Below are 26,256 nucleotides of genomic sequence, written 5' to 3' on the forward strand. Positions count from 1 at the left end.
TTATAGAGTGAATAATTGATTTTTGGGGGAATCCAGGACTTCTGAGGAAGGAGTGACATAGAAATATGGAATAGTGACGGTGAGAAAGAATCCTGCAATAATGGATTGAAATTGGAGGCACTAGTATAAATTCATTTCGGAAATCAAACATAACATGTATATAAGCACATGTAAATGCTATCTGGACATGCACATCTGAGTGTTAATGTAGTCATGTCTTGATATCTATGGGGGATTGGTTCTAGGAACCCCGAGGATACCAAAATCTGAGGATGCTCAAATCTGAGGATGCTCGTGGCCCTTAAAATGGCATAGTATGTGCATATAACCTACACACATTCTCCCATATCCTTTAAATCACCTCTAGATTACTTATACCTGATACAAGGTAAATGCTATGTAAGAGCTGTTATACCATATTTTTAAAATTATCATTGTATTATCTTCTACTTTGTGGAATATTTTCGATTCCCAGTTGGTTGAATCCAGGGATGTGGAATCCATATAGGCACAACTCATGGATACAGAGGGTCAAGTGTACATACACTTTTCTAGTTCTGTCTGCTGAATAGCCTAGAAACAGACACCCAGTAGCAATGAGTACATCCAGCATCCAGATCTAGGTATCTAATATTCCCTAGGGTTCTATGGAGAAATTGCTGACTCTAAATCCCGGAATTTCTTTTATATAACCTATGAAGTCCTTTAAACAAACGACGGGATATCCCAAGGACATGGGAGCCAGCTCAATAGTTTCTTCTGGCCAAATCTGAGGCTACTTGAGCATCAAAGTTGTATGGTAAAACATACAAAGTAAGTATGGTAAAATTAATTAAAAAGCACTGGAAAAACATTAAAAAGCATGAGTTTATAACAATAACAGATGTAAAAATGAGACGGATATAGATGGATGAATGAATGAATGGATCAGGGGAGAAAGGAGGGCTCCTGCTTACAATAAAATATTAATTGCCAACTAGTACATGTGGAAAGAATGCTGAAGTTGGAGACTGAATATCAAGAATCATCAATGCATGCTAAACCCTGGATAAAAACGTTAGCATGGAATTAAAGCATGGAATTAAAAGAGTCTCCCACAGGTTATTAATTGCAAGGTAAAACACAGTAACTATACATTGGAGAAACTGAACACTACCTTGATCAGGTGATCAAAATTAGCATCACCAATAAGATGGACATTGTGTGCCCCCAATATCATACCATGATGACACAGTACCATCAACAGAGTATTCTCACCAAGAATGCATAACTTAAATCTGATTCAATGCTATAAAAGACCAAGGTGGCCATGGAAATGATCCAGAGTAAAGGAAACTTAAGGGAGGATAAATGAACAAGCAAACAATAAAATGAAGAGCGTAAATTCTGAACAATAGTTGAGTCTGGGTAAAGGACATATGGATGTTCCTTGCACTATTTTTATGCTTGCCAATTTTCTGTAAATTTGAAATTATTTCCATATAAAACGTTTAATCAATTAAGACAGCTCAATAATGAGATGTCAATCTGTTTTGCCTAATAAGGTTTTTAAAAGTCATTTTTAAAAAAATTTACTGTATCTTTTTTTTTAAAGTGTGGACAGTATTTCAAACATCAAAAACAGCAATAATCTCCATGATCCTTTAAAATGAGTACAGTTAGATCTATGAAAAAACAATCACATTGCTCTAATTTTTCTCATTTTCCTGTGGACCAGGGAGAGGTTTCTCAAAATGGTGTTTGGGAACTAATACCCTAAACAAGACTTATTTTCAGTAATAGAGGGAGTACAGTTCAGTGGAAAGAACATGGAATCTGGACACAAATTTAAACTCTGGCCCTAGCAGTTACCAGCTGTGTACCCTAAGCTCTGTTTCCTCAATTGTAAAATAGCTAAATCATAGGACTGTTAAGAGAATTATGTAAATGTAACTAGTGCTTGACACAGAGAAGGTGCTCAACAAATTTGTGTTTTCCTCCTCTTCCTTTCCTCTGAAGCCACTTTTCTGTTCTCTGGAAATGAATCTAACTGGGGCCACCCTGGCCTCCTTTTAATGCAAACTCAGCCCTGTTGGAAGGATCACGTAAGAAACTAAAGTACTCTAAGAATAAGCCTCCCTTGTGGAGGAATATTTCATGAAAGCAGAAGCCAGATGTAATGGACGGTGGAATGAAAATATGGAAAGCTTATAAAAACAGGTGATTTGAGGCATGTCTGGTAACTGGTTATTTTAAGGAGGGTAAAGACAGCAGAAGGAACGATGTTAGATGATGTTAGAAATGATGTTTAAAAAGTCTGCTGCAAATAAAACAGTGTCTTTTTTCTTCACATATACACAAGTCTATTCAGCAAATGATCAACCATCTACTTCAAAGAGTGAATGACAGTTTATGTCAAAAATAAATAAAGATCAACATTCTATTTGTTTTACTGGCTACATATCTTTGAAGAAAAATCAAGTCAGTAAAATGTTCATTAATTAAGAGATTTCATCCAATTGCTTTTTTTTTTTTTTTTTTTTTTGCTCCTTTCAATATATTTTCCATTTACATTTAACAGGATATTTTACTTTTATGGTGCCAATGATAATAATTCTTTAAAAATCTGTTTTTGGCCAGGTGCGGTGGCTCAAGCCTGTAATCCCAGCGCTTTGGGAGGCTGAGACGGGCGGATCACGAGGTCAGGCGATCAAGACCATCCTGGCTAACACGGTGAAACCCTGTCTCTACTAACGGGCGCCTGTAGTCCCAGCTACTGGGGAGGCTGAGGCGGGAGAATGGCGTAAACCCGGGAGGCGGAGCTTGCAGTGAGCTGAGATCCGGCCACTGCACTCCAGCCTGGGCGACAGAGCGAGCCTCCATCTCAAAAAAAAAAAATCTGTTTTTTAAAATGGAGAAAAAATAAAATAACTGAGTTGCATAACAGCAAAAAAAATATACTGCCCACAGAAACTTAGTTTAACATCTAAAATCTTTATAAAAGATAAAGAAATTCTGATTTTTCCCTTTATTTTATAATTGAAAAATGAAACCACTTAACATGAACACTTGATACATTATTTCCTTAAAACTTCTCTATGGTGAAATAAAACTGTACCTAGTTGAAGAGTGTATAGAATGTTAACACTCATGACAATTTCAATCCAACCACTGATATAGCTTCAAATTACTATTAATTGTGGCTATTTTTTTGGGGGAAAAATGTGCAAAGCTTATGAGGGCCCAGTGTACGAAAGGCTTAATTTTTAAGAGTCAAATCTACATTTGTAACAAGAGTTCAAAAAGTGGCATTATAGTGCAGAAACACTAGAAAATGCCATCTCTTACACATAAGTCTTTTAAAACAGGTTGGAAATCATATAAAAATACTCAGTACCTTATAAGTAATAATTAACAAAAATATTTCCATTGACTACTCTGTGTCCAAAGTGATTAAGGACAAAAATAGAAATTCTTGTTTCTTTATTATTTGATAAACTGCTGATAAGCTCCCGTTAGAAGTTTTTTAGACATTACACCAAGTTGTCTTGGTCTTCTGATCATATATATATATACACACACATATATATATATATGTACACACACATATATATATGCATTTTTTTCAAGTAAAGAAATGTTTAACAGATGTAAACTATTTATTGAATATTTGCCACCAAATATTGTTAAATACATTATCTTGCAGCATATCGCTTTCAAGTTAAAATGTCAGAAACAAACACCAATATTTACAATTCTTTTAAGGAATGTTATATAATGACACATTAAGGCGTAAATTCTTTTGGCTTATAATTCTTAAAAGAATGATAATAGCAAAAGTGATGCAAAATCTTCAGTGTGAGATTATGATTAAGCTACATTTTACAAAAATATGGTGTAAGATGGCAATAATCCCATTCAACATCCTGGATTAGATCCCTTCAGGAGGGACTGATAATTTATACAGTCAAACTTTAAAATTTACAGATAAAGGCAGTTCAATACTGCCACTGAGAAGTACATCTCTTAACATATACAACTTTCAGGCCACAGTTTTGAAGGTCTGAAGTATTAAGTTGGTTTGATGAATTAGTCGGTTGGCACTTATGAACACATTTATTGCCCTGTTTAAAAAGAAAAGAATAAGCATTAATTTCATCCAAAAAATTCACCCTTTTAAGATTTATACTATTAAAAGTAGCAATGAAATCAATTTAAGAAAAAAAAAAAAAGACAAGTTAGTATTGAGTATTAAAACTTTTATTCCAATTTAGGATTTAATAGTCTTGCATCATTTTAAACTATCTAGTAATTACTGCCCCCTGGTGGTTCTGACTGGCAATAAAATGTTGGAGGGCTGGTAATGATAGGTGGTGCCTCAACAACCCAGTTCATTTATAGGTGGAACAAGTTAACTGGCCAAAAGGAGGATTCAGATGTGGTCTCCAGCTGTGGTTTCATAGAAGTTAACAAGTAAAATCTAGCAAAGTATCATAATCTCAAAATCTGTAATTAATGGGCATAATTAATTAATGGGCATAATACTCAAGAAAAAGTTAGTTACTTCTAATCTGATTCATCCCACTTATCTCCTTAAAAAAGAGGTAGAAATTCTAAACGACAAACTACTACAAACTACTTTTACTATAAACATATTTTTACAACAAAATAATCATGCAGTTTCAAAATCTGGGAGCTGACAACATATAAAAACATATTCTTTAAAATTGGCTTTGAGCTCCATCCTATTCTCCTAATGGCTCATCTTCATGTGGCTGGAACACAGAGCTGACGCCCTAGTCCCATTGTGTGGCCTTAATAGTTTCCTAGTATCATATCTAGCATGTACCTGCATCCTAGACATTTCTCAAAAGAGAATGTCCAGGGACTGGACCCGGTGGCTCACACCTGTAATCCCACCACTTTGGGAGGCCAAGGTGGGTGGATCATGAGGTATCTCAGAGTTTGAGACCAGCCTGGCAAACATGGTGAAACCCTGTCTCTACTAAAAATACAAAAATTAGCCGGGCATAGTGGCATGTGTCTATAATCCCAGCTCCGGAGGCTGAGGCAGGAGAATTGCTTGAATCTGGGAGTCGGAAGTTGCAGTGAGGCCAGATCGTGCCACTGCACTCCAGTCTGGGCAACAGAGCAAGACTCTGTCTCAAAAAAAAAAAAAAAAAAAAAAAAGAGAGAGAGAAGGGCCAGAAAGAAATGGATGCAAATTCATTTCTGCAAATCCATCCCCCTACTGAAAGATGGCCTAAAGATCAGGCTCTATCAATAATTTTCTGTTTTGAGGAAACAGGTATAAAACTCACAGCACATTACTGATACACAAATAACTGGAATTTTAAAAAGCTGCTGAATGGAGAGAAAGTATTAGCAAGGAGACTGCATCCATATGCAGAGTAAATAATTTCAATTAATTAATGAAAATTAGGCTTTAAATTAATGTCTACCTTTCATTGTGCTTATTCCGTAACAGTAATTTAAAATCAGAAACAATAATCCCATCATGTAAATTATTATTTTAATGTGTTTTTGGTTATTTGAGCTTAGCATAAATCAAGAAAAAAACAAGTTTATTTTCAAAACACAAATGCCAGCTTATTAAACTAAGTCATCAAGGAGCATTTCCCTTAGACAACCTGTGTACGGAACACCACCACAAAACAAATCATAAAATTTAGCTCAGTAATCTCTAATTTGTAATATAAATGTAAATACTTCAACCTGGGTGAACGGTTAAAAATGACTCTGAAAATTAACAGAATTCTATCTAATGTATTTTTATCATTTTAAATATTACTACAATAATACTGTAACGATGTGACATGAATATAGAGATCTTAAAACCTGTATAGTAGGATGGGATGATTGAGGTCTCTATTTAGATTACTTTTCTGACTTTAAGCACTGTTAAAAAATAATCTTGTTGAAAAAATTCTCACATTTGACATGAAGTGCAAAAAACTACCTATATGGCCAGACTTTGCATCAGCTTATACATTATACGTATGCATGTATGTATGTTAAAATATATAAAATCTCTTGGTTTTCTATAGTGCATTACAACCAATTATATGTAAATTAAAAACTAATGTATAATTTACATTTTAGTATATTTCCTATTTTATAGAATGATGCTGTGAAAGCCTCTTTCCAGGACAGTGGGTCAAAACCCTTACAGCCCTTTAAAAACATCTGGGGCACTTTTACAAAACATCTAAACCCTGGCTCCACTCCCAGCAACTGAATCAGAATCTCTGCAGGTGGGGCCTAGGCTATGGGAATTTTTTAAAAACTGTCCTCAAGTGACTCTATTGCACAGAAAGGATTGACAACATTGCTTTAACTTTAGTGCAGTAGTTCTCAATACTGCAGTCAGTATTATCTGAAAATTTCTAAGAAATGCAAATACCTGCTCCATCCTAGACCTGCGAAATCAGAAATTCTAGAAGTGGGACTCTCGAGCAATCTGCAATTTGAGCTGTAACACGTCCTCCAGATGACTCTGATGCTACTAATGTTTGAGAACCACTGTTTCAGGAGTGTATAAAGTAGGCCAATGAACTAAAATTGCTTTTACATTTTTAAATGGTAAAAAAAAAAAAAAAATCAAAAGAAGAATATATGACAGGTAAAAATTATTTCAAGATACTGAAATTTGAATCTTGTATAAAGTTTTAGTAAAAAACAGTCACACCCTCTTGTCTGTATATTGTCTATGGCTTGTTTCTGTACTACAACGGCAGAGATGAGGTGGATAACGGCCAACAGGCCCACCAAATCTAACATATTTACTATCTGGCTCTTTTCAGAAAGCATCTGGTAACTCCTGCTGTAGAAAGGAGTTATAGCCAGATTAGCAACCACATTCATTTCCTATTGTTAGTGGAATGCCTTGAATATCAGTTGCCTGGAGTACTAATAAAGTAAAAGGGCTTAATTTATATGGTTTTCATACCATATAAAACCACATAATCTATTTAATTTTAAAAGTAAAGGATAAATTACAGTACTTACTTGCCATCTTTAAAATACGTTTTCAGAGTATCACTGAAACTTTTGGAGTACTTTACAAATTCTTTCTTTTGGTGTTCAAGTGCCTACAGCCACAAAATACAGTAAGAAAAAAAAAGTACTGAATAAGAGAAATAATCACAACAGCCAAAGGCAAGGACAGGAGATTACACAGGATATAGGATGCACTTTATATGAATATTACTAATAAGCAATTGTGGAATTATTTACTTTTAAATAAAAAGGCATATTTAAATCCAAGAATAACTCAATGGTTAATGACACAAAACTATTTCCAACAATCAATCCTATTTTCAAGTCAATAAAACAACTAGGCATAAACCAACATCTAGGGTGTCAGCTAGCAAGGCTTCTACTAAACGTACCCTGCGGTTCTGGTATTGATATTTCTTGAAGACGTTATTCACTGTATCAAGAAGTTCTTTTATTGCACTAGCTATATCCCTGTTGGGAAAAGAATAAAGAGTATCAGCTGCATTTGAAAGAAATTTGTGAGAGAAAACATCAGTTACATTTGAAAGAAATTAAGTACACTCTTAATCTAATCACAGTACACTCTTAATTATGGTAAGTGCACTCACTTCATGAATAGCCAGCCTTTTTGGCTAGCTGGTTGGAGTTGGGGTTTTAGCCTGTACCCCTCTGTAATCCTGATTCTCTTGCACTGCTGACCAAAGGTTGCCAACCAAAACCAACTTTCTCAAATCAATCACATTTCATTAAGCATTCCTTACTCAAATTTAGAAAAGGATAAACATTACCTATGTCTGTCTTTCCCCATTTTAAATTTTTCCTCTGCTCTAATGTAGCTAAATTCAAGCTACCACGTTCTCCACTTTTGTTATTTGAACAATGAACAATTTTATGATATTCTGCATGACATATAACTCAATTCTGTATTTAACGACGCTGTATGCTAGATACCTATTAGTTTTGATGTTTAACATAAAATATTTCCTCCTCAGAAAATACTCCTCTCCCCTGAGGAAATACTCCTCCTCCTTTACTCTTTTATAGACACTTTTAGCTTCTATCTAGCAACCAAATATCCTCCTCTTTCAAACACTTGCTGTCAGCCACTATTCCCTTTGGAAAATATAATATTTAAATTACTGGGGGAGACATCACCACAATATTCTTCCACTTTAACCTTTCTGGCAATCATCCTTTGACTATATATGCATCATCACCTCCCTCCCCTTTCAAAAGAAACAAAAGGAAGAAATCAATAATTCTCATTTGAGTGTTCTTCCTATCCACGCACCATTTTTTTCTGAATTTGTTTTATTTTTGCCTTTCTGTCTAGCCCCTTTTGATTTCCACATTTTAACCTCATAGCAATTTTTTTCTATCAAATTGAACTTTATGTAATTCTGCATTCTCAAACAGTCTCATTCTCTACGACAAACCTTTTTCAAAACCATTCTCTTAGCTGTTAGTCACAACAAAAACTTCAAATGCAATGCAACTGTGAAGAAATGAATAAGATAGAAATCTGCACCATCCTAAACATAACATTTTATTACTAATACTAATTATAAATGCCAGATTTCAGTTATTTCCTATCTAAAACATTTCAACATTCCTATTTCAAGGGGAAAAAATCCTCAGTGTCCAGGTTTCTGTGTGCATGTGGGTGTTTCCCAGCATGTTTTTCAGTAAATAACCATGTAGAAATTTTAAGAATTAAAAGCATACAGAATTTTGATATTTTAAAAAAAGTATTTTAGAGTACTCCGAAGTAGTAATTACATTTTCATTAATTATTTCAATAATACTTTACTTATTACCTCTCTCAGGTCAAACACTGGTATTAGGCTGAAACACTGAAATATTACATATTCAAGTAGGACAATAAGTCTTACATAAATGCTATCTAATTTTTTTTTTTTGCCTCTGGTTTAGTAATAGCAGTTTTTAATTACATAACTATTCCTTTCATTTATGGCTTAAGCAAGTTGAATCTTTGTATACTGGTGTGATGGACATAAACCCACCATTGTTTAATAAAATGCTGTCATAGGACTATTCTGTGAGAAAAATTACAATTTCAATAAACAAAAAATGTCAAATCTCCAAATATGCAAGCTTCTCCAAATCCACAATGGAGTTACTTAAAATGGAATATAATGGAGCAAATTACATAGTGATCAGACAGAAGTTTATACAGTCTCACTTTGTAGTGTATTTCAATATTCCACTGAAGAGGAATAAAACGTGTTTCCAGGGCTAGTCATCAAGATGAACATAAGTTTGATATGCAACGACAATGCCTGGATTCTACAAGTCAAAAGAGTGGGTCTGAAAAATGCTGCCTCATGCACCTAGGGAGACAGAAAGACGAGAGGAGAAGGGAGGGTTTTGCTGGACAAAAAAAGACAGACATGCTGATAAATACTGGAAATCTCTACTTTAAAAGGGGGTGTGAGGAGGCGCAACTCCTCAGGTGACTGCTGATGAGGCAGGTTTGAAAACTTGCAGCTAAGGTTTAACGCCTTATTGGAACACAGCTCTCTGTCAGCCAAGGCTGTTTATTCCTAAGCCTGGCCTTCTGTTTGGACATGAGGCAAAAGACTGTTAAATGCCTACCAAATTGTAGAAAAAATGTTCTCTAGAAACAATCTGCAGAATGTATGTCAAATATTATGTTATCCATATGTACACAGAAAAGTATTTTCATTTATGGCACCAAGGTGTGCACATAAGGAAGCTAAATTATCTTAGTAATTACCAGAGAGTTTGTTTCCTATAAGAGAAAATACTGTCACAAAAAAACCACTACAGACAATTAACCAGATAAAGAACTGAGAAAAAACTTGAGGGTAAAATAAATATCACATAACTAATGAATGCGGCTTGGTGCAGATGAATTCTGTGATAAGAGGCAGATAGTATGAGCAGGAGGAACTCAGCACCAACCTAATAGTTAGGGCAGCTGTGCAAAACATACACTGAAAGACAAAGCCTTCAGATGAAACGTAAACAGACATCTTATCAAAAAACTGCATGGAAAAGTAGTTTCTAATCATGCCACCCAAATGTGCATGATACGTGTTTATGCAAATCCGCTAATGAAAGGGATCCCTGTGCTATGAGTTGAGTTTGGTTTAGACTGGAAAACTCTGAAAAAATCTATTCTGGACCCTTCATGAAAATCCTAACTTAAAACAAATAAACCTTACTGAATTTTCACCTAAGAATATGCAAATGTAGATTACAAACAGTAAATAAATGCCTGGCTTTTTTATTTTGGTCTGTTAAATTACAAGTCTCCACTAGTTTTCCATTAGTTCAGATGTACTGGATTTCAAATTAATTTTACAAAACATTTGCATAGCTCAAATGTACTCAGGCACACACATTCACTGATCAAAAGGCCTTTTAAAATCCCAGCACTTTGGGATGCCGAGATGGGCAGATCACGAGGTCAGGAGATCGAGACCATCCTGGCTAACACGGTGAAACCCCGTCTGTACTAAAAAATACAAAAAACTAGCCGGGCGAGGTGGCGGGCGCCTGTAGTCCCAGCTACTCAGGAGGCTGAGGCAGGAGAATGGCGTAAACCCGGGAGGCGGAGCTTGCAGTGAGCTGAGATCTGGCCACTGCACTCCAGCCTGGGCGACAGAGCGAGACTCCGTCTCAAAAAAAAAAAAAAAAAAAAAAAAGGCCTTTTAAAATATTTGCTGGATCATTTTTCCTAATCAACTCCGTTGAGAAAAGGGAGGAAAATTCTCATTTCACAACGCTATTATAGCATGTACTGTTGAATGTATGCTAGGTTCTGTGCTAGGCACTTCATGTACATCATTTCTTTCAATTCTCCCAAGTCATTATCCTTACTTTCAGAGGCACAAACTAAAATGACAGAAGTTAAGCAACTTATATCCAAGGTTACATAGCTAAATGTTGGAATGGAGATTCAAATCTAGGTCTGCTAATATATTCAAAACTGCCTGAATATTTATTAGGTGTCAGGAATCTTTTTTACTTGTACTTTGATACAATCTACAGCATCACCTATAGTACTTGGTGTAATATGTGTATGACATATGCTTACTGAAAAATGTTGCTAAAGTGAATAAAGGGGATAACTACCTTAGATACAAGAAAGTAAAATATTTGAGAAATGCCTGAAGGAGAAATAATTTTCTATCTTGGTGCAATTTTATCCACTAATTTGTCAATTAATAGTGGTAAGAACATATATGAAAATATACCAATATATGACAGTATACAAATAATTATACCTTAGCCTATCTATGCTATTCATATGTGGTTGAATTTTAGTCTCAGAAATAACATACATATCAACAAACTTGCCAGGGTAAATTATCCCTCCTCAAATGGTTAGGAAGTAAATTTTCATTGCCACCATTACCCTTAATTCAATCATGCTAAATGAGTACACTCTAGACAACAGAACTGAAGTATTATTACTCCCTCATAAATGAAACAACATCCTACAGAAAGTCTCTGTCAATGATTATGGACAAGACTCTTAAGCTCAATTTCCTTATGACTAAAATGTGCTGTTAATAATGTGGTTTTCAAACGGTAGCTCCCTAGAGTCACAGTTTAGCAGAGATGTCTCAGGGACTCTGTAGGGGGAAAGAGGATGTCAAAGTGACAGGATGAGGGCTCTGGGCCTACATTTCTATCTCAGCTTCAACCACAACACCGTTATCTCTCTCATGTACTGGCATCCTATGTTAAAATATCCTTTATCACATTTCTTTCAAATGGCAGAAACTTTATTTTTCAATCTCCAAATTAGATCAACATTGTAAATCGATGATTGGGAAACAGCAGTGAACCTGGCGTTAGGTTGCCTGGGTTCAAATCCAGCTCTACCACTTAATAGGTAAGGTCTGTGGCCTTACCTAATTTTCTGTGCCTGCTTCAATTTCCTCACTTGTTACTGGGTTGTTGTGATAAGTAAATATATGTAAAATGATTAAAATAGTGCTTAGCATATAATAAGTACTATATAAGTGATTGCTATTAAGATGACATTGATTATATAAATGTACTTTGATGATGTGAAGCAAAATCTGCTGCAAATATTATTTTAAATGTCAAATCTTCATAGAAATGTATCATGGCTCATCAACAAGTCCATGATTATCAAAGCAAATGAAAACTTACCAAATTATTTGAAAACTTTAGAAATAAATAGTCTAAACAATCAAGTTTGGGATCATTGACTTTATCCTTTTACAGGCCAAACATATTTACTTTATACAGAGCGAGTACCCCTTAAATGAAATGCTTGAGACCAGAAGTCTTTAGACTTGGGGATGAGGCCCAAGTATAAACATGAAATTCATTTATGTTTTATAAAGTGCATCCATATATGCATATATGTTGTGCATAAAATAAAGTTTTGATTGTGTTTTGCCTACAATCCATCCATCACATGAGGTCAGACGTGGAATTTTCCACTTATGGTGTCATGTCACGGTGCTCAGAAAGTTTCGGATTTTGGAGCATTTAGAATTTCTGATATTCAAATTAGGGATGCTCAACTTGTACCAGATTAAAAATAAAACTCCATAAACAGTGGATTACCTTCCCCCTTCACATATTAAAAGCAGAAAAGGAAGCTGGGGCTTTCCTATAGGAAAGGTAGAATACAAAAAAAACCCCATAGGCTGGGTGCGGTGGTTCATGCCTGTAATCCCAGCACTTTAGGAGGCCGAGGTGGGTGGCTCACAAAGTCAGGAGATTGAGACCATCCTGGCTAACACGGTGAAACCCCGTCTCTACTAAAAATACAAAATATTAGCCGAGCATGGTGGCGGGCACCTGTAGTCCCAGCTACTTGGGAGGCTGAAGTAGGAGAATGGTGTGAACCTAGCAGGTGGAGCTTGCAGTGAGCCAAGATAGCACCACTGCACTCCAGCCTGGGCGACACAGCAAGACTCGGTCTCGAAAAAACAAAAACAAAAACCCAACAAACAAATAAAAAAATCCTTAGGGTTTGTCCCTTGTGACACAGATTTTGGCTATTCAATTAAAAGCCTTTTTCACATTCCTGGTACTTAATTATTGTCAAAGAGTAGGGTCATTCCTTGATAGCTGGGTGGCATACCTATCACACACCATTATTTTCTAGGGGACATATTCCTCTCTTTATGTGACTCAAAAGATAGTATCCAAACTAGCTAGGTATCCAAACAAGCTAAAATAGCATTTCTCAATGTGAACGACAAAGAATACTATTTTCAAAAGATGAATGTTTTCTTTTTCTTTCATAATTGAGATTTTATCTGTTGTGTTGAGGATCAGTACACAGACATTTCAACTTGTACACAATTCTGAACATACGTACTGCAAAATCTAAAAAGCCACGTATCCTTATTATTCTTTAAAGTTATTCCAGTGACTTTCCAGCTTACAAGTGAGGCAAAATTTCCTTCAGAGGCTATCAAGTACCAGTACCTTCAAATGTTGATAAGCTGTCACATACATCCCACCAATTCACAATTTAATAGCATATACACTATATACTTTAATCTTTCACAGCACATTAACAAAATTATTAGAAAAACAGGACTACCATGACCAAAGATGTTACAGAGTGCACACAATTCTGAAAGGGAGAGCCAGGCTCAAGGAGTGGTTTGCCCAAGGAAATAATTCCACTAAAAAACAACAGGAAGAAGTAATTTAAGGTCAGGTGTGGTGGCTCTCTCCTGTAATCCCAACACTTTAGGAGGCCAAGGCAGGAGGATCACTTGAGCTTTGAAGCTAGAGACCAGCTAGGGAAATGTAGGGAGACGTGGTATCTATTAAATATCAAAAAAAAAAAAAAAAAAAAATTAGCCTAGTGTGGTGGTGTACACTAGTAGTCCTAGCTACTCAGGAGGCTGAGGTGGAAGGATTGCTTGAGCCCAGGAGGTTGAGGGTGCAGTAGGTTATGATCACGCCACTGCAGTTCAGCCTGGGTGACAGAGTGAGTAATTAAAAATGTTCAAGACATTAAACGCAGCACTGCAACTCCACTTTGCCATTTAGTATGCTTTGTATTATGGGATATAAAAACTAACCACCCATTTATGGAATGTTAAGCTGACACCCATAACAATCAAGGCTTCCCATAATTCAATATCCAACATTATTTTCTACCAAAAAATAACCACAAATTACATTATTTCACCTCTTAAAAAAAAAAAAGCATTTACACCGAAAAAATGGGATGAGGTGGAATTTACTCCTTAAATGTTTCTAGAGTTACTAAAAAACTTGCATTTACAACATAGTTGATAAAAATATTCCTCTGGATTATGTAAGAAGAGAGACGGGGAACCACTGATAAGACATGGTATGCGATATTAATCAGACTGGGCTTCTTTCTCTCCTGCTTCAGAGGCTGGACTCTCTTCAGTTTTAGTTTTTCTGTTTTCCGCAGGTAAATATTCTTGCTTAGCCACTTTGGCCTGTTTTCACTTTGCTATTCTTTTCTTTTGTTTGCGCTTTTTTACCTGAAGATTTATCCTATCCTGCTACCCTTTGGGGATTCATTTCCACTACTGAAAGAGCAGGTTTAGCTGACAACCATATCCATCTCCTTCTGGGCTTTTCCTTCACTGTCCTGTCAGCTGAGCTGACAGTCCTCTTGGGCATCCTGGAAGTGGGGAAGGCACATATCGGATGCATGTGGGCCAAGGCATACTGAGGGCCTTCATGAAGCTGGGCTGCCTGGCTGCTGCCACTCCTCCCACTGCCCAATCTCCAAAAGATGAATGTTACTATTTATTCCAATTGAGTCTCCTTAGGTTCTTCAAAGTTACCAAATATGTCAGAGCCTCTTCCAGAAAAAGACCTGTGCTAAATCTCCTTCCCAGTAATATCCACCTATGGTTTCACCAAAACCATGCACTGATAGTGACACTGCAAGTATTTCCAGCTTTGTTTTCTATTCACTGAGGCTGAAGAAAATTATCATACTCTCTAGTTTAAAGATACTTATGTAGGGATTATGTTTTCACCCAATCCCCTACCCTCTCACTCCTCACTGTACTCCAGGAGGGTGTCCCGGGTCTGAGAACTACTTCTCTAGGATGACCCTTCTGCCTGCTGCTCACCAGCCAGCCTCCTGGCCCCTGCATATTCTTGGTCTTATTTAACCTATATCCCCCAAAGGCAAGGATTTAGAGGCTACTTGGTCAGTCTTAGAAAATGCTACTCATGCCTAAGAGTACATTACTTACGTTAATGACTGCTGCCATTTCTGAAATAAAAACAATTTTGGTATCTCTTACTACCAATCTCTAGGATATATCCAGTTTCTCCATTTATCTGACATTTATATTTTCCCATCATTTATGTAGTTCAAACTACATTCCAGTTTACGCACATTTCATTATTGTTTTAAAATTAAACATTCCAAAAAATGTTGTACTCTGAAACCAAATGCCATAAAGTTAATAAAATGCAGTATTTAACAATTCGAGATTTTATTTCAAATTAGCATTTCAAGTTAATGTCATACCAAAATTAAAAAATGTAGATGAATAGTTCCTTGGAAGTACTTTTAAGAAAAGAAACAAAACAAAAAATTGCTTACTTGATTGTCTGCAGAAACCTCACTCTGTCATTGATCTCATCTGGGATCTTACTGAGAATTTGTTTAAGTGCTCGTGCCTTTTCGTTTAGGTCTTGGAATTCTGGCTCTGGTCGCTCAATCATATACTCTGAAAAAATAAATACATAATAAAAAACATCCTGCGACTCTGCCAAATTCACTTCTAAGAATTCTCAATGTTGATCAAAGGCAGGTGGGGGAGGTGAAAGGCCAGATAAATAGGAAAGACAAGGTTGCAAAGTAGAATTCATTAACATTCGACTTAGTCCAGTAATAACAGCAGGGCTCCCTTCAAGTAAAGTATCAGAAAAAGAAAATACAAATATTTTCAATTTGGGATAAAAGGAAATCCCATGAAATCTTAAAAAAAAAAAAAAAAAAGCAAACAAACAAACAAAAAAACAGATTGAAAAGGCAGGCTTTACATTTCCCAAGGAAACCTTAAATTAAATAATGAGTGTCATAACTAGCGCAAAGGTAATATCTACTTTCCAATTAGAAAGATTAAAAATTTTAAACCCCTATATTGAATATACATTGCTTCATTATATTAAAACCCCAAATAATCTAATAAAATCTTCTACATATTCTTGAAATCTCACTTAAAAACAAAAACATTAGCACAAATCCAACACACGGGCTGGGATCACAGAACAGCAGTTTTGGAAAGGAGGTTCAATCAGACTTTACCAGATTCATTGCAGACTTGGAAGCATTACAAATCTACCAATTCATCAATATAGAATGGCCTAATGGGCTGCAAATGCTCAACTCTAAATAATGATAAGGGCTTTTTTATAATCATGGAATCAGTTAAAATATCTGCTTTTTGTTCTCCCTTAATAATTATGGGAAATCGTGTGTCCACGTTTTTCTAAATTAGTGGGAAAACTTCTACTAAAGTAAAACCAATGTCTAAATAATTTGAAGTAAAAAAATAAGAAAAGCATGGTTATATTGTTCCCTTAAATCTGTGCTTAAAAAAAGATGCTGTACTAAAGTTAAAAAAACAAGCAAACAAAAACCTCATTACTTCCAAACTATTGTTTGCTTAAAGTCAACACATTCCAAATAGCTTTACTAAAAGGTTTTTAGTAAAACTGAAACTCATCAAACATAAAGGGGGGAAAAATTAAAGAATGAGGTATAAACAAAGTTCAAGTAATTAAATCTCACAAATATAAAAAGCAAGAAAAACAATTTTTCTATTTTATCTAGATTAGCTTCTACTTCTACTTCTACTATTACCACCACCACCACCACCAGCATCATCATAAGTAAAGGCAGGCGGTGGGTGGGGGGGGGAACAGTAGGGAAGGAAGTTCCTTTAGTCAAATAATAATGATTTAGAGGAAGTGCTATTCAACAATTGTATAATTTAAGCAAGGTTCTTCTTTCTGATACCTTCTACATCATCAGCTGCCATACGAAGAAGGGATTCCGTGAAGTTAACTTCTACACTTTTTTTCTCTAAAATTTTCATAATGATGTCTTGTGTGAGACCTGGATTTTCCTTTTCAGCCTATAATAAAGAGAAAACTAGTTTTGAAATACAGATAAGGAATCAACATTTTAAAGCCAAAGTTTAACTGTTTAGAATCTTTTGGGAACGTCTTACACTGATAAGTTTTAAGGGCAGAAATCTTTGTAAAGCAGGTGTCATGATGGCATTCACTAAGGCTTTGTTAGAGCTTGTGCACCCAACTCTTTATTATGACTAAGGTTCCATTTTCCATTTGAATAGAAAGAACTTAGTATTTTCTATACCTTCTTTACACTCTCTTGCAATTGAATTAATAAAGATATATGGATTAGATATGTTTTAGTAATCTATCAATTACTATTCTCATTACTTGAAATATCTTGAGAATTTTTTAAGCTTTTTTTTTTTTTGAGACGGAGTCTCGCTCTGTCGCCCAGGCTGCAGTGCAGTGGCCGGATCTCAGCTCACTGCAAGCTCCGCCTCCCGGGTTTACACCATTCTCCCGCCTCAGCCTCCCGAGTAGCTGGGACTACAGGCGCCCGCCACCTCGCCTGGCTAATTTTTTGTATTTTTTAGTAGAGATGGGGTTTCACCGTGTTAGCCAGGATGGTCTTGATCTCCTGACCTCGTGGTCCGCCCGTCTTGGCCTAATGCACTAATATTGCAATTCAAGGATCAAGCAATAACCCATCTGACTAGCATTTTGCATATTCTTTTCATTTATATTAAGAGAATGCCAGGAAAAATAAAAAAGGATTTACTTCAAAGGTTTTACTGAACCTATATAATAATATCTTAACTATTTTCCCACACAATGATTTTCATTTCCTAGTTTATTTTTGTAGCAAGAATATTTCCTTCACTGGTTTCTAGAACATCATTAAACTTTTACTACCTTTTGAGCTTGTTTCATTGAGTTTGCATTGGTTCTATGTTACTTAGACTTAGACTCCCCAAGACACTAAAATTTTGTAGCCATTTCAAGACTCTGCATAGAGTTCTCAGTTTACCAAAGCCAGAGTTAATTTTCAGATTTCAGTTTTTCCCAGTAAATTCTGTAATCACATTTGATGTTTGTTTCCTTTAGGAAGCCTGCCAATTTTAATCATTATGCTGATGAATTTCCTTTTTGCCCTAATATTAAACAACAAAATAGAAACACAATTTACGATCTTAATCAGAAGACAATCTTTTTGTTTCCTTATGTGTCAAGCACACTTAACCTCTGCCTCTTCAATTCCACTGATTATCACTGCAGATACAGTTTTCTTCTCTTCCTACTGCTCTTTCCATTATAACATCTTGCTTCTCATTAGATCTCAAGTATCAAAAACTGAAGGGTCGTGGGATGAAATGAGAAAAGACAATACAAGCATTTATCTCAATCTCAATCCTGGGATCATTTTAAATGCTGTCAAATACTATTCAGGAAAATCATTTTGATTTTGATAAATGATTAATAACAATAAACTGTGTCTGACTGAACCCTGTTTCTTTTATAGCCTATAATGACTTTTCCTTCCACGTATATTTCAAAAAGAATCTATTTTTTAGCCAGGCATGGTGGGGTGTGGCTGTGGTCCCAGCTACTTGGGAGGTTGAGCCCACGAGTTCGTGGCTCCAGCGAGCTATGATCATGCCACTGCACTCCAGCCTGTGATACAAAAATGACCTGGTCTTAAAAAACAAACAAACAAACAAAAACTATGTTTTTTTTTTAAAAAAGGAGTTTCCTTTACAAGATGTCCAAATATGGCTTAAGATGTGTTGTTATAGCATTAATGTGGTGAACTGCCACAAAATTACATCTAATGTAGCATTCGGTAACAATATTTTATCTTATCTAGCAATAAATCTACCTACATAATGAATTACCTTGGGGAGAGGAGGACCATTCTCTATGTGCTTGTAGAACGAAAAAAGAAAAGCATTATTTCTGATTAAGTTATAATGAAGTACTGAAAGGTTTAAATGCTGAAAGTCTGAGAATAAAGTTTTCAATACCAAGTTGCTCTGGAACCCCAAAATGCTAAAGCTAGATCATTACCAAAGTCTCGCAGAGGTCCCTAACTTTCTCAGTTTTCAGCAGCCTTAGTGCCAAAAGATATACCTCACAGTGCTGTTTATTAAATACTTAGCTCCAAACAACTTAATAAGTATAATGTCCTAACTACTTGGCCTTTAAAAAAATAATACACATGAATTGAAAAAAAACTTTTTACTTCGTTCTTAAATAACTACCATCACTTATTACTGGGATGTGTGTGCCTACTGGGCACTTCACAATTTCTCAAACACTGGTCTTAGATAGGACCTTGCCACTCTCATTTCCTCTTGCAGATGTATTTTTTTTCTGGTACTTCTGTTAGATCATAGCACAGGCCAAAAAAACTCCAGCTTCTCAACGATCGAACACCAAGGAAAGCAGGGTAGGACAATCCAATATGCTGAACTGCAAACTATCTCAAGCTAGGAGTCCATACAATGTCAAACAGATGTTGAATACCACCGCACACCTTCAAAATTTTAAAATAACTTCGTGGCACCCCTCTGAATTTGCTATGCGCCACCAGGTACCTCAGTACATAGTTTGGAAGGAGTAGTCTTAGTACCTCCTGGCTAAAAACCTGGTTAAGCTAATTCTTATTTTAAAAGCTTGAATTTACCAAATGCCTCTGATTGACAAAATGAGTAAATATGCTCTCATATCAGAGAGACAATCTATGCCTCTAGGTTTTCCCTTAGAATACAATATGAACCCTGTAGGGTGTCTAATCTTTGTAAAGAATCCAGCTGTAAGAAAAAAATAAACCATAGGGCAGTAACATACACTCTTTTGGATCAGTGATTCTCAACCTGGAAGATGGACAACCTATCGGAACCTCTCAGAGAGGATAAGGGGGAGAGGGAATCAAGTAGAATATAGCTGACCCTTGAAGAACTGGTTTTAACTGCTCAGGTCCACTTACATGTAGATACTTTTCAATAAATATACAGGAAAAATTTTTGGAGATCAGCAACAATTTGAAAAAACTTACAAACTGAGTAGCCTATAGTGAAAAAAATAATAAAAACAGGTTATGAATGTATAAAATATAGGTATGTACTAGTCTATTTGAGTGTTTACTATCATAAAATAGATACAAATTATTAAAAAGTTAAAACATCAAAACTCATATGCAAACCCAGACTATATGGTGTTATTTGCAGTTAAAAGAAATATAAATATACAGACAAAATATTAAATCATAACTGCACAAAATTAACTGTAGTACATATGTATATGTAGTAATTTAGAAGCTACCTCCTGTTGCTATTGCAGTGAGTTCAAGTATTAGTAAGTATATGATTAAAACGCTGTGTGACTCTAATCATCTCCATGTGAACAGTTGATCTCTTCAGCAAACTGCACATCCCAGTACAAAGTAATACCTCCCAGGCCTCACAAATTTTTTTCATCGTGTTTGCTGCAATACTCTAAACATGGAATAATACCATGGGACCCAACAAAGTGCCAGTAGTGATGCTGGAAGTGTGCTCAAGAAACAAAGTCACAACATTACAAGAAGGTGAAATGCATAATACTGAATTGCTTGAATCCAGCCTAAGACTCACTGTAAGAAAAAAAAAAAAAAAAAGGAAATTCATGAAACAAAGTCATTGCTGCAGCTTCATCAGCAGGTTCAAAAACCTTGCATGTTTTGTGAAATACCTTTTTGTCTCCTGTTGAAAATGCAGCTTTTATGTGGGTGCAGGATATCTATAAGAAAGGCATACCTATAGACCTTAAAATGACTCAAGAAAAAGCAAACTCATTCTATGACAACTTAAAGCAAAAGTAAAGTCTAAAGCTGAAAAATTTAATGCCAGCCAAGGATAGTTTGATAATTTTAGAAAGAGGTTTTGCTTAAAAAATGTCAAGATAACAGGACACACAGATTCTACTGACCAAGAGGCAGAAAGTAAGTGGCCACACACCAGTAAGAATATCTTTGAGGAAAAAAAATACCTGCCTGAAAAGGTTTTTAATACAGATCAAAGCGCCCCATTCTGAAGGAAAAGACAGCCACAAAGAATATTTATTAGTAAAGCAGAGAAGTGAGCACCAGAATTTAAGGCAGGAAGGGACAGGACAACGCTACTGTTCTGTGCAAATGAAGTTCAGTTTATCATCAGGACTGCCCTTATTTATAATGCTGCTAGACCCTCGAGCCTTGAAGGGAAAAGAAAAACACCAGCTTGCAGTCTTGTGGTCGTACAAGAAGACCTAGACAAAGAGAACTCTTGTTCTAGGCTGGTGCCATCAATGCTTTGTTCCTGAAGTTAGAAAGCATTTTGGCAGTAAGGGATGGTCTTTTAAAGTTCTTCTGATTGTGTATATATATCTATAGGGATACTTACATATCTCTAGATAGACTGATATCAGATATATATTAGAGCTATCATATAGCTATCAGAGATATCTACATATGCATACACATATATATGTGTATGCATATGTATATGAATATGTATATTTAATTAGAGACAAGGTCTTTCTATGTTGCCTAGGCTGGTCTTGAACTTCTGGCCTCTAACCTCACACTTTGGCCTACCAAAGTGCTAGGATTACAATGCACGGGCCTCGGCGCCTAACCTTTCTTTTACTATTATTGTTGTTTAAAAAATTTCTTCTGATACTGGACAATGTCCCTTGCCTCGCGGAACCCCACAAGTTCAACACTGAAAGGTGTCAAAGTGGCCTATTTGTCCCAAAACACCACACCTCTAAATCAGCCTCTACATCAGGGGATCAAGAACCTTTAAGGCTCATTATACATGGAACCATAAGGCCTCTATGGAAAGGGCTGTCAACAATCCTTGGTAGAAAGAACATCATGAAAGTCTGGAAGAATTACACCATTGATGCTATCGCTGTTATAGAAAAACCCATCGAGCCTAAAACAATAAATTTCTGCTGGAGAAAACTGTGTCCACACGTTCTCCACGACTCCATAGGGCTTACAACAGGGACATGGAAATCATGAAAGAGATTGTAGATACGGTAAAAATGGTAGAGGATGAAGGGTTTCAAGATACGGATATCAGAGAAATTTAAGAACTAACAGACGATGAGGAAGAAGACAAAGAAGGAGTGCCAGAAAACGAATGGACATTAGACAATCCAGCAGAAAAGTTCTATTTATTCAAGGCTGCTTTATGACATGGACCATTCTATGATATGAGCACTGAAACCAAAGCAAATGTTGGAAGATTGGTACTGTACAGAAACATTTTTAGAGAAATGACATAGCATATAAGTCAGAAATTAAACATATTTCTGTAAAGTTACACTAAGCGTGCCTGTCTCTCTTGCCTCCCCATCCACCTTCTCTACTTCTGCCATCCCTGAACTAGCAAGACCAACCCCTTCTCTTCTTCCTCCTCCTCAGCCTATTCAATGCGAAAATGACAAGGATGCAGACTTTATAATGATCCACTTCGCTTATAAATAATAAACATATTTTCTCTTCCTTACAATTTTCTTAATAACATTTTCTTTTCTGTAGCTTAAGAATACAGTATGTAATATATAGGATACACAAAATATATGTTAACTGTTTTTGCTACCAGTAAGATGTTCTGGTCAACAGTAGGCTTTTAGTAGTTAAGATTTTTGGAAGTCAAAACTTATACTCAAATCTTCAACTCTGCAGAGGGTGGGCACCTCTAACCTCCACGTTGTTCAAAGGTTAACTGTATATATATTAAAATATTCAACAGTATTATCTTGGGGAAAAAAACTATTTTAATCCTCTTTTTCCTCCAAATAACAAAAAGTATGATGAAAATTATTGTTGTTGTGGACCAAAAATTGGAAGTATGAATATAACAGATTTCATGACTGGTGAAGTTTCTTTCATCTTTTTCAAAAGTTGTAATTTAAAAAATACAAACATCTTTACATTTTTAACACATGTCCTCCTTCAATTTCACTTGAAATGTAATAAACTAAATGTGATAATTAAAAACACATCAGTGCAAAATTAGTTAATTTGTTTTCTTCCAAAATAAATAATCTATGCCACGGACAATAAACTTTATCCATGGATCAAACCACATCTATCACGGTCACATAATTGTACTTAAGTGTTAAATCATTAGCTTATATGTTAGGATGTTACAAGAAAAACCCTCATGAAATTTATTATTTTATAAATGTCACTGAAGATACTATCTACTCCTTCGAACAGGGTCGTCTTCTCTCTATTCTTGGTATTAGAAAAGCTGAAATACTGACTTTTGTCTTAGCAAAACTACTGTACAGATTACTTTTCCTTCTTCTTTTGGCCACAAAGATGCTTAAGATAGCATCATGCCCCCCTAATGATCAAATATGCCATTCCAAAGTCAAACTGAAACTCAAAGAAGAAAACAACAACAACTAAAAAAAAGAAAATGATTATGGTGTTGCTTCATTTACCCAATGATTTGGCAGGATGCAATTTAATGAAGCTACTAAATATATATGTACTCACCTTGAATCACAGGGTATAGAATCAAAAAAGCTCTATTGTAACATAGATTATTGTGGTATATGAGATTCCTAGTGACATGAGCTGTGCTATCAGAAAAGAATGTTATCAATAAACTTGTGTGACATAAAATAAATCAAGCTGAATGGACTTATAGTTTCAATTCCAATTAAAATACAAACGTATTCCACATTTAAACATTAAAATACCTAAAACACAGGTTATTTAAGCTACTGATGGGAAGAAATACGAAAATAAAAATTAAAGTTTTGGGCACCATGATATATATTTGGGATGGAGGACCAGATGAAAGTTTTATATTAAAGAATGCATTCAACATGTATAGTAAGTCTCTAGAGTAGGGCTTTACAACAGAAATGTAATTATCAGCAACAACGATGAGCTACCTATGTAATATTAAGCAGCCACATTTTAAAAAAAGTAAAAAGACACAAGTAAAATTATTTTAATAGTACATCCAAAATATTATCATTTCAACAAGTATTATAAAATACTTATTACTAAGCTAGTTTACTTTCTTTTTCTTACATGAAGTCTTCAAAATCTGTGTGTATTTTAACTTGGAACATATCTTGATCTGACCTAGTCTTATTTTAAATGGTCAAAAGCAACATGTGGCTAGTGATAACCCACTGAACAGCTCAGGTCCAAAGACAAGGAAATAATTTATTTTGAGTGACTTAACTGTATATCCTCAAAGTATATTTAATTCACCATATTTGAAGGTACACATTTTTTAGACTCATGTTCTATAATTAAACAATAGAAAGAATACCTTTTCAAGTTACACTTTTACAAATACTTTTAAATTTTTACTTTATTTTGAGACAGGGTCTTGCTGTGTTACCCAGGCTGGATCACAGTGGCACGATCATGGCTCACTGTAACCTCAAACTCCTGGGTTCTAGCAATCCTCCGGCCTCAGCCTCCTGAGTAGCAAGAACGACAGGCATGCGCCACCATGCCTGGCTAATATTTTTATTTTCTGTAGATAGATACAGGGTCTCGCTATACTGCCCAGGCTGGTCTTGCTCCAGGTCTCAAGTGATCCTCCCACCTCGACCTCTCAAAGTGTTGGGATGACAAGCACGAGTCACCACGCCCAGCCATGTAAGTTTTCAAAAGGTCAAATAATAGAAAAAAAAAAAACCCTCAAAAATATAATCTACAGCTAAGAAGAAAATGCTCTGAAAAAGTCAGTTTCAAAAGCACAAAGTGATGAAAAGATGCATGTTAACGAAATAACATTTGTTCTAGTTTATCTTTTGGAAGTGTTTTAAGCTTTATGGAATATAGTAAAACAGGCATAAGATGGCTAAAAAGGCTTTCACTAAAAGAAAAATAAACTGGCAACCATCACATGTACTTATATTTACAAAGAACATACACTTTAATAATCATAATAAATTATTTGCACTTCACCTTAATGAAAGCGGCTCTCAGTGTCTGGGCTGCAGACAGATTTACTCGTTCTAGCTGCAATAAAAATTTAAAATTATTAAGAATATCAACTGTCTTGGAAAAAGCACATTTCTGAGATTCCATTCTGTAACAATCACATGAACACATTAAACATTTAATCAACATTCTTGTTAATAATTGCACATCACCATAATTCTTCAATTAGGCTATCAAAATTTTTAATGAAAAAATACATGTCCTTAAGTTTTTATAAAAAACTAAAAGCAACCCATATGCTTTTAATTTTTATATCAAATATGTGAGGTTTATAATTTCAAAAGATTAACATCCTTACTAAACACATTAATTCAATTTTCAGCAAACCACAGGCACAGAATTTCATAATTTCATAAAAATAATTCCATTTGTAAACAGTTAACTGCCAGGCTCAAAAAACCTAGCTTCTGTTAAATTCTGATTTTTTCAATCCTTAAGGATTGAGTTAGTTAACTCAATAAAACTCAATTGTATATATTTTTTACTTGGGACAATATTAAATTGGAAACTAACCTATATAGATTTTTACAAAGTAGAGTATTTCTACACAAACCTTATAAACATGTATCATATTATGCAATAAAGCCTTCCCTTGAGGCAACAAAAGTGTAAGTTTTGCTTCAGAAATCTCCTGTATGGGATCTCTAACACGTTAAGTCAATTTACTTTCTAAACTAGACAGTTACAAATGCCAAGAACCTTATCTCCCTACAAATTATTCACCTTAAGCACAAAGCAAAAGCAACAGAATCTGACAAGGTAATTTATCTGCCAAAAAACAATGAATCATTTAGCTTAACATTTAACATGACTACTAACAAATCTTGTAAAATCTAATATTGCCTCAGTGGATAAAAAAGAAGGCATAAAGAGCCCAGTAAACAAATGTAGAAAGAAACAACTATATAAGTAGTTTATAATTAACAAAGACATGTTTCCAAAAAATGAAAAAAGTTTCCTACTTCCAAGTAATTAATATAATTATATAGTGACTATTACTAAGATTAAAATAACAATATAGCTCATTAGATCTCAAGTTCTTGTTATGCAAGAGAGGCAGGGACAGATATAAAGAAATGAATGTTTCCGTTTTGATAGGAACCCATTTCCTTTGTTAGGTTTACACCACACTCTGACCTCTTTTAAAAAGGTCTGAGTCAGCTGTG

The 26,256-nt window shown here is 35.2% G+C and overlaps 1 protein-coding gene across 8 annotated transcripts in view; it reads right to left on the minus strand.

The window, feature by feature from the left end:
• Positions 1–3,619: 3,619 nt before the first annotated feature.
• The window catches only part of PDCD10 (programmed cell death 10), a 51,896-nt gene continuing 29,259 nt past the window's right edge, over positions 3,620–26,256 (minus strand). For 6 of the 8 annotated variants that reach the window (XM_005546305.3, XM_045386666.1, XM_015445305.2 and 3 more), the window contains 6 exons: positions 25,055–25,108; positions 17,018–17,135; positions 15,596–15,722; positions 7,392–7,470; positions 7,009–7,091; positions 3,620–4,103 (listed from right to left, as the gene is read on the minus strand). In XM_005546305.3, coding sequence (XP_005546362.1) covers positions 4,022–4,103; positions 7,009–7,091; positions 7,392–7,470; positions 15,596–15,722; positions 17,018–17,135; positions 25,055–25,108 — 543 coding nt within the window. In that variant the 3' untranslated portion in view covers positions 3,620–4,021. The remainder of the gene's footprint in view (positions 4,104–7,008; positions 7,092–7,391; positions 7,471–15,595; positions 15,723–17,017; positions 17,136–25,054; positions 25,109–26,256) is intronic. The other 2 variants (XM_074031351.1, XM_045386670.1) reach the window with 1 other exon arrangement.

Source organism: Macaca fascicularis, chromosome 2, assembly GCF_037993035.2.
Source record: "Macaca fascicularis isolate 582-1 chromosome 2, T2T-MFA8v1.1".
Taxonomy (NCBI): Eukaryota; Metazoa; Chordata; class Mammalia; order Primates; family Cercopithecidae; genus Macaca; species Macaca fascicularis.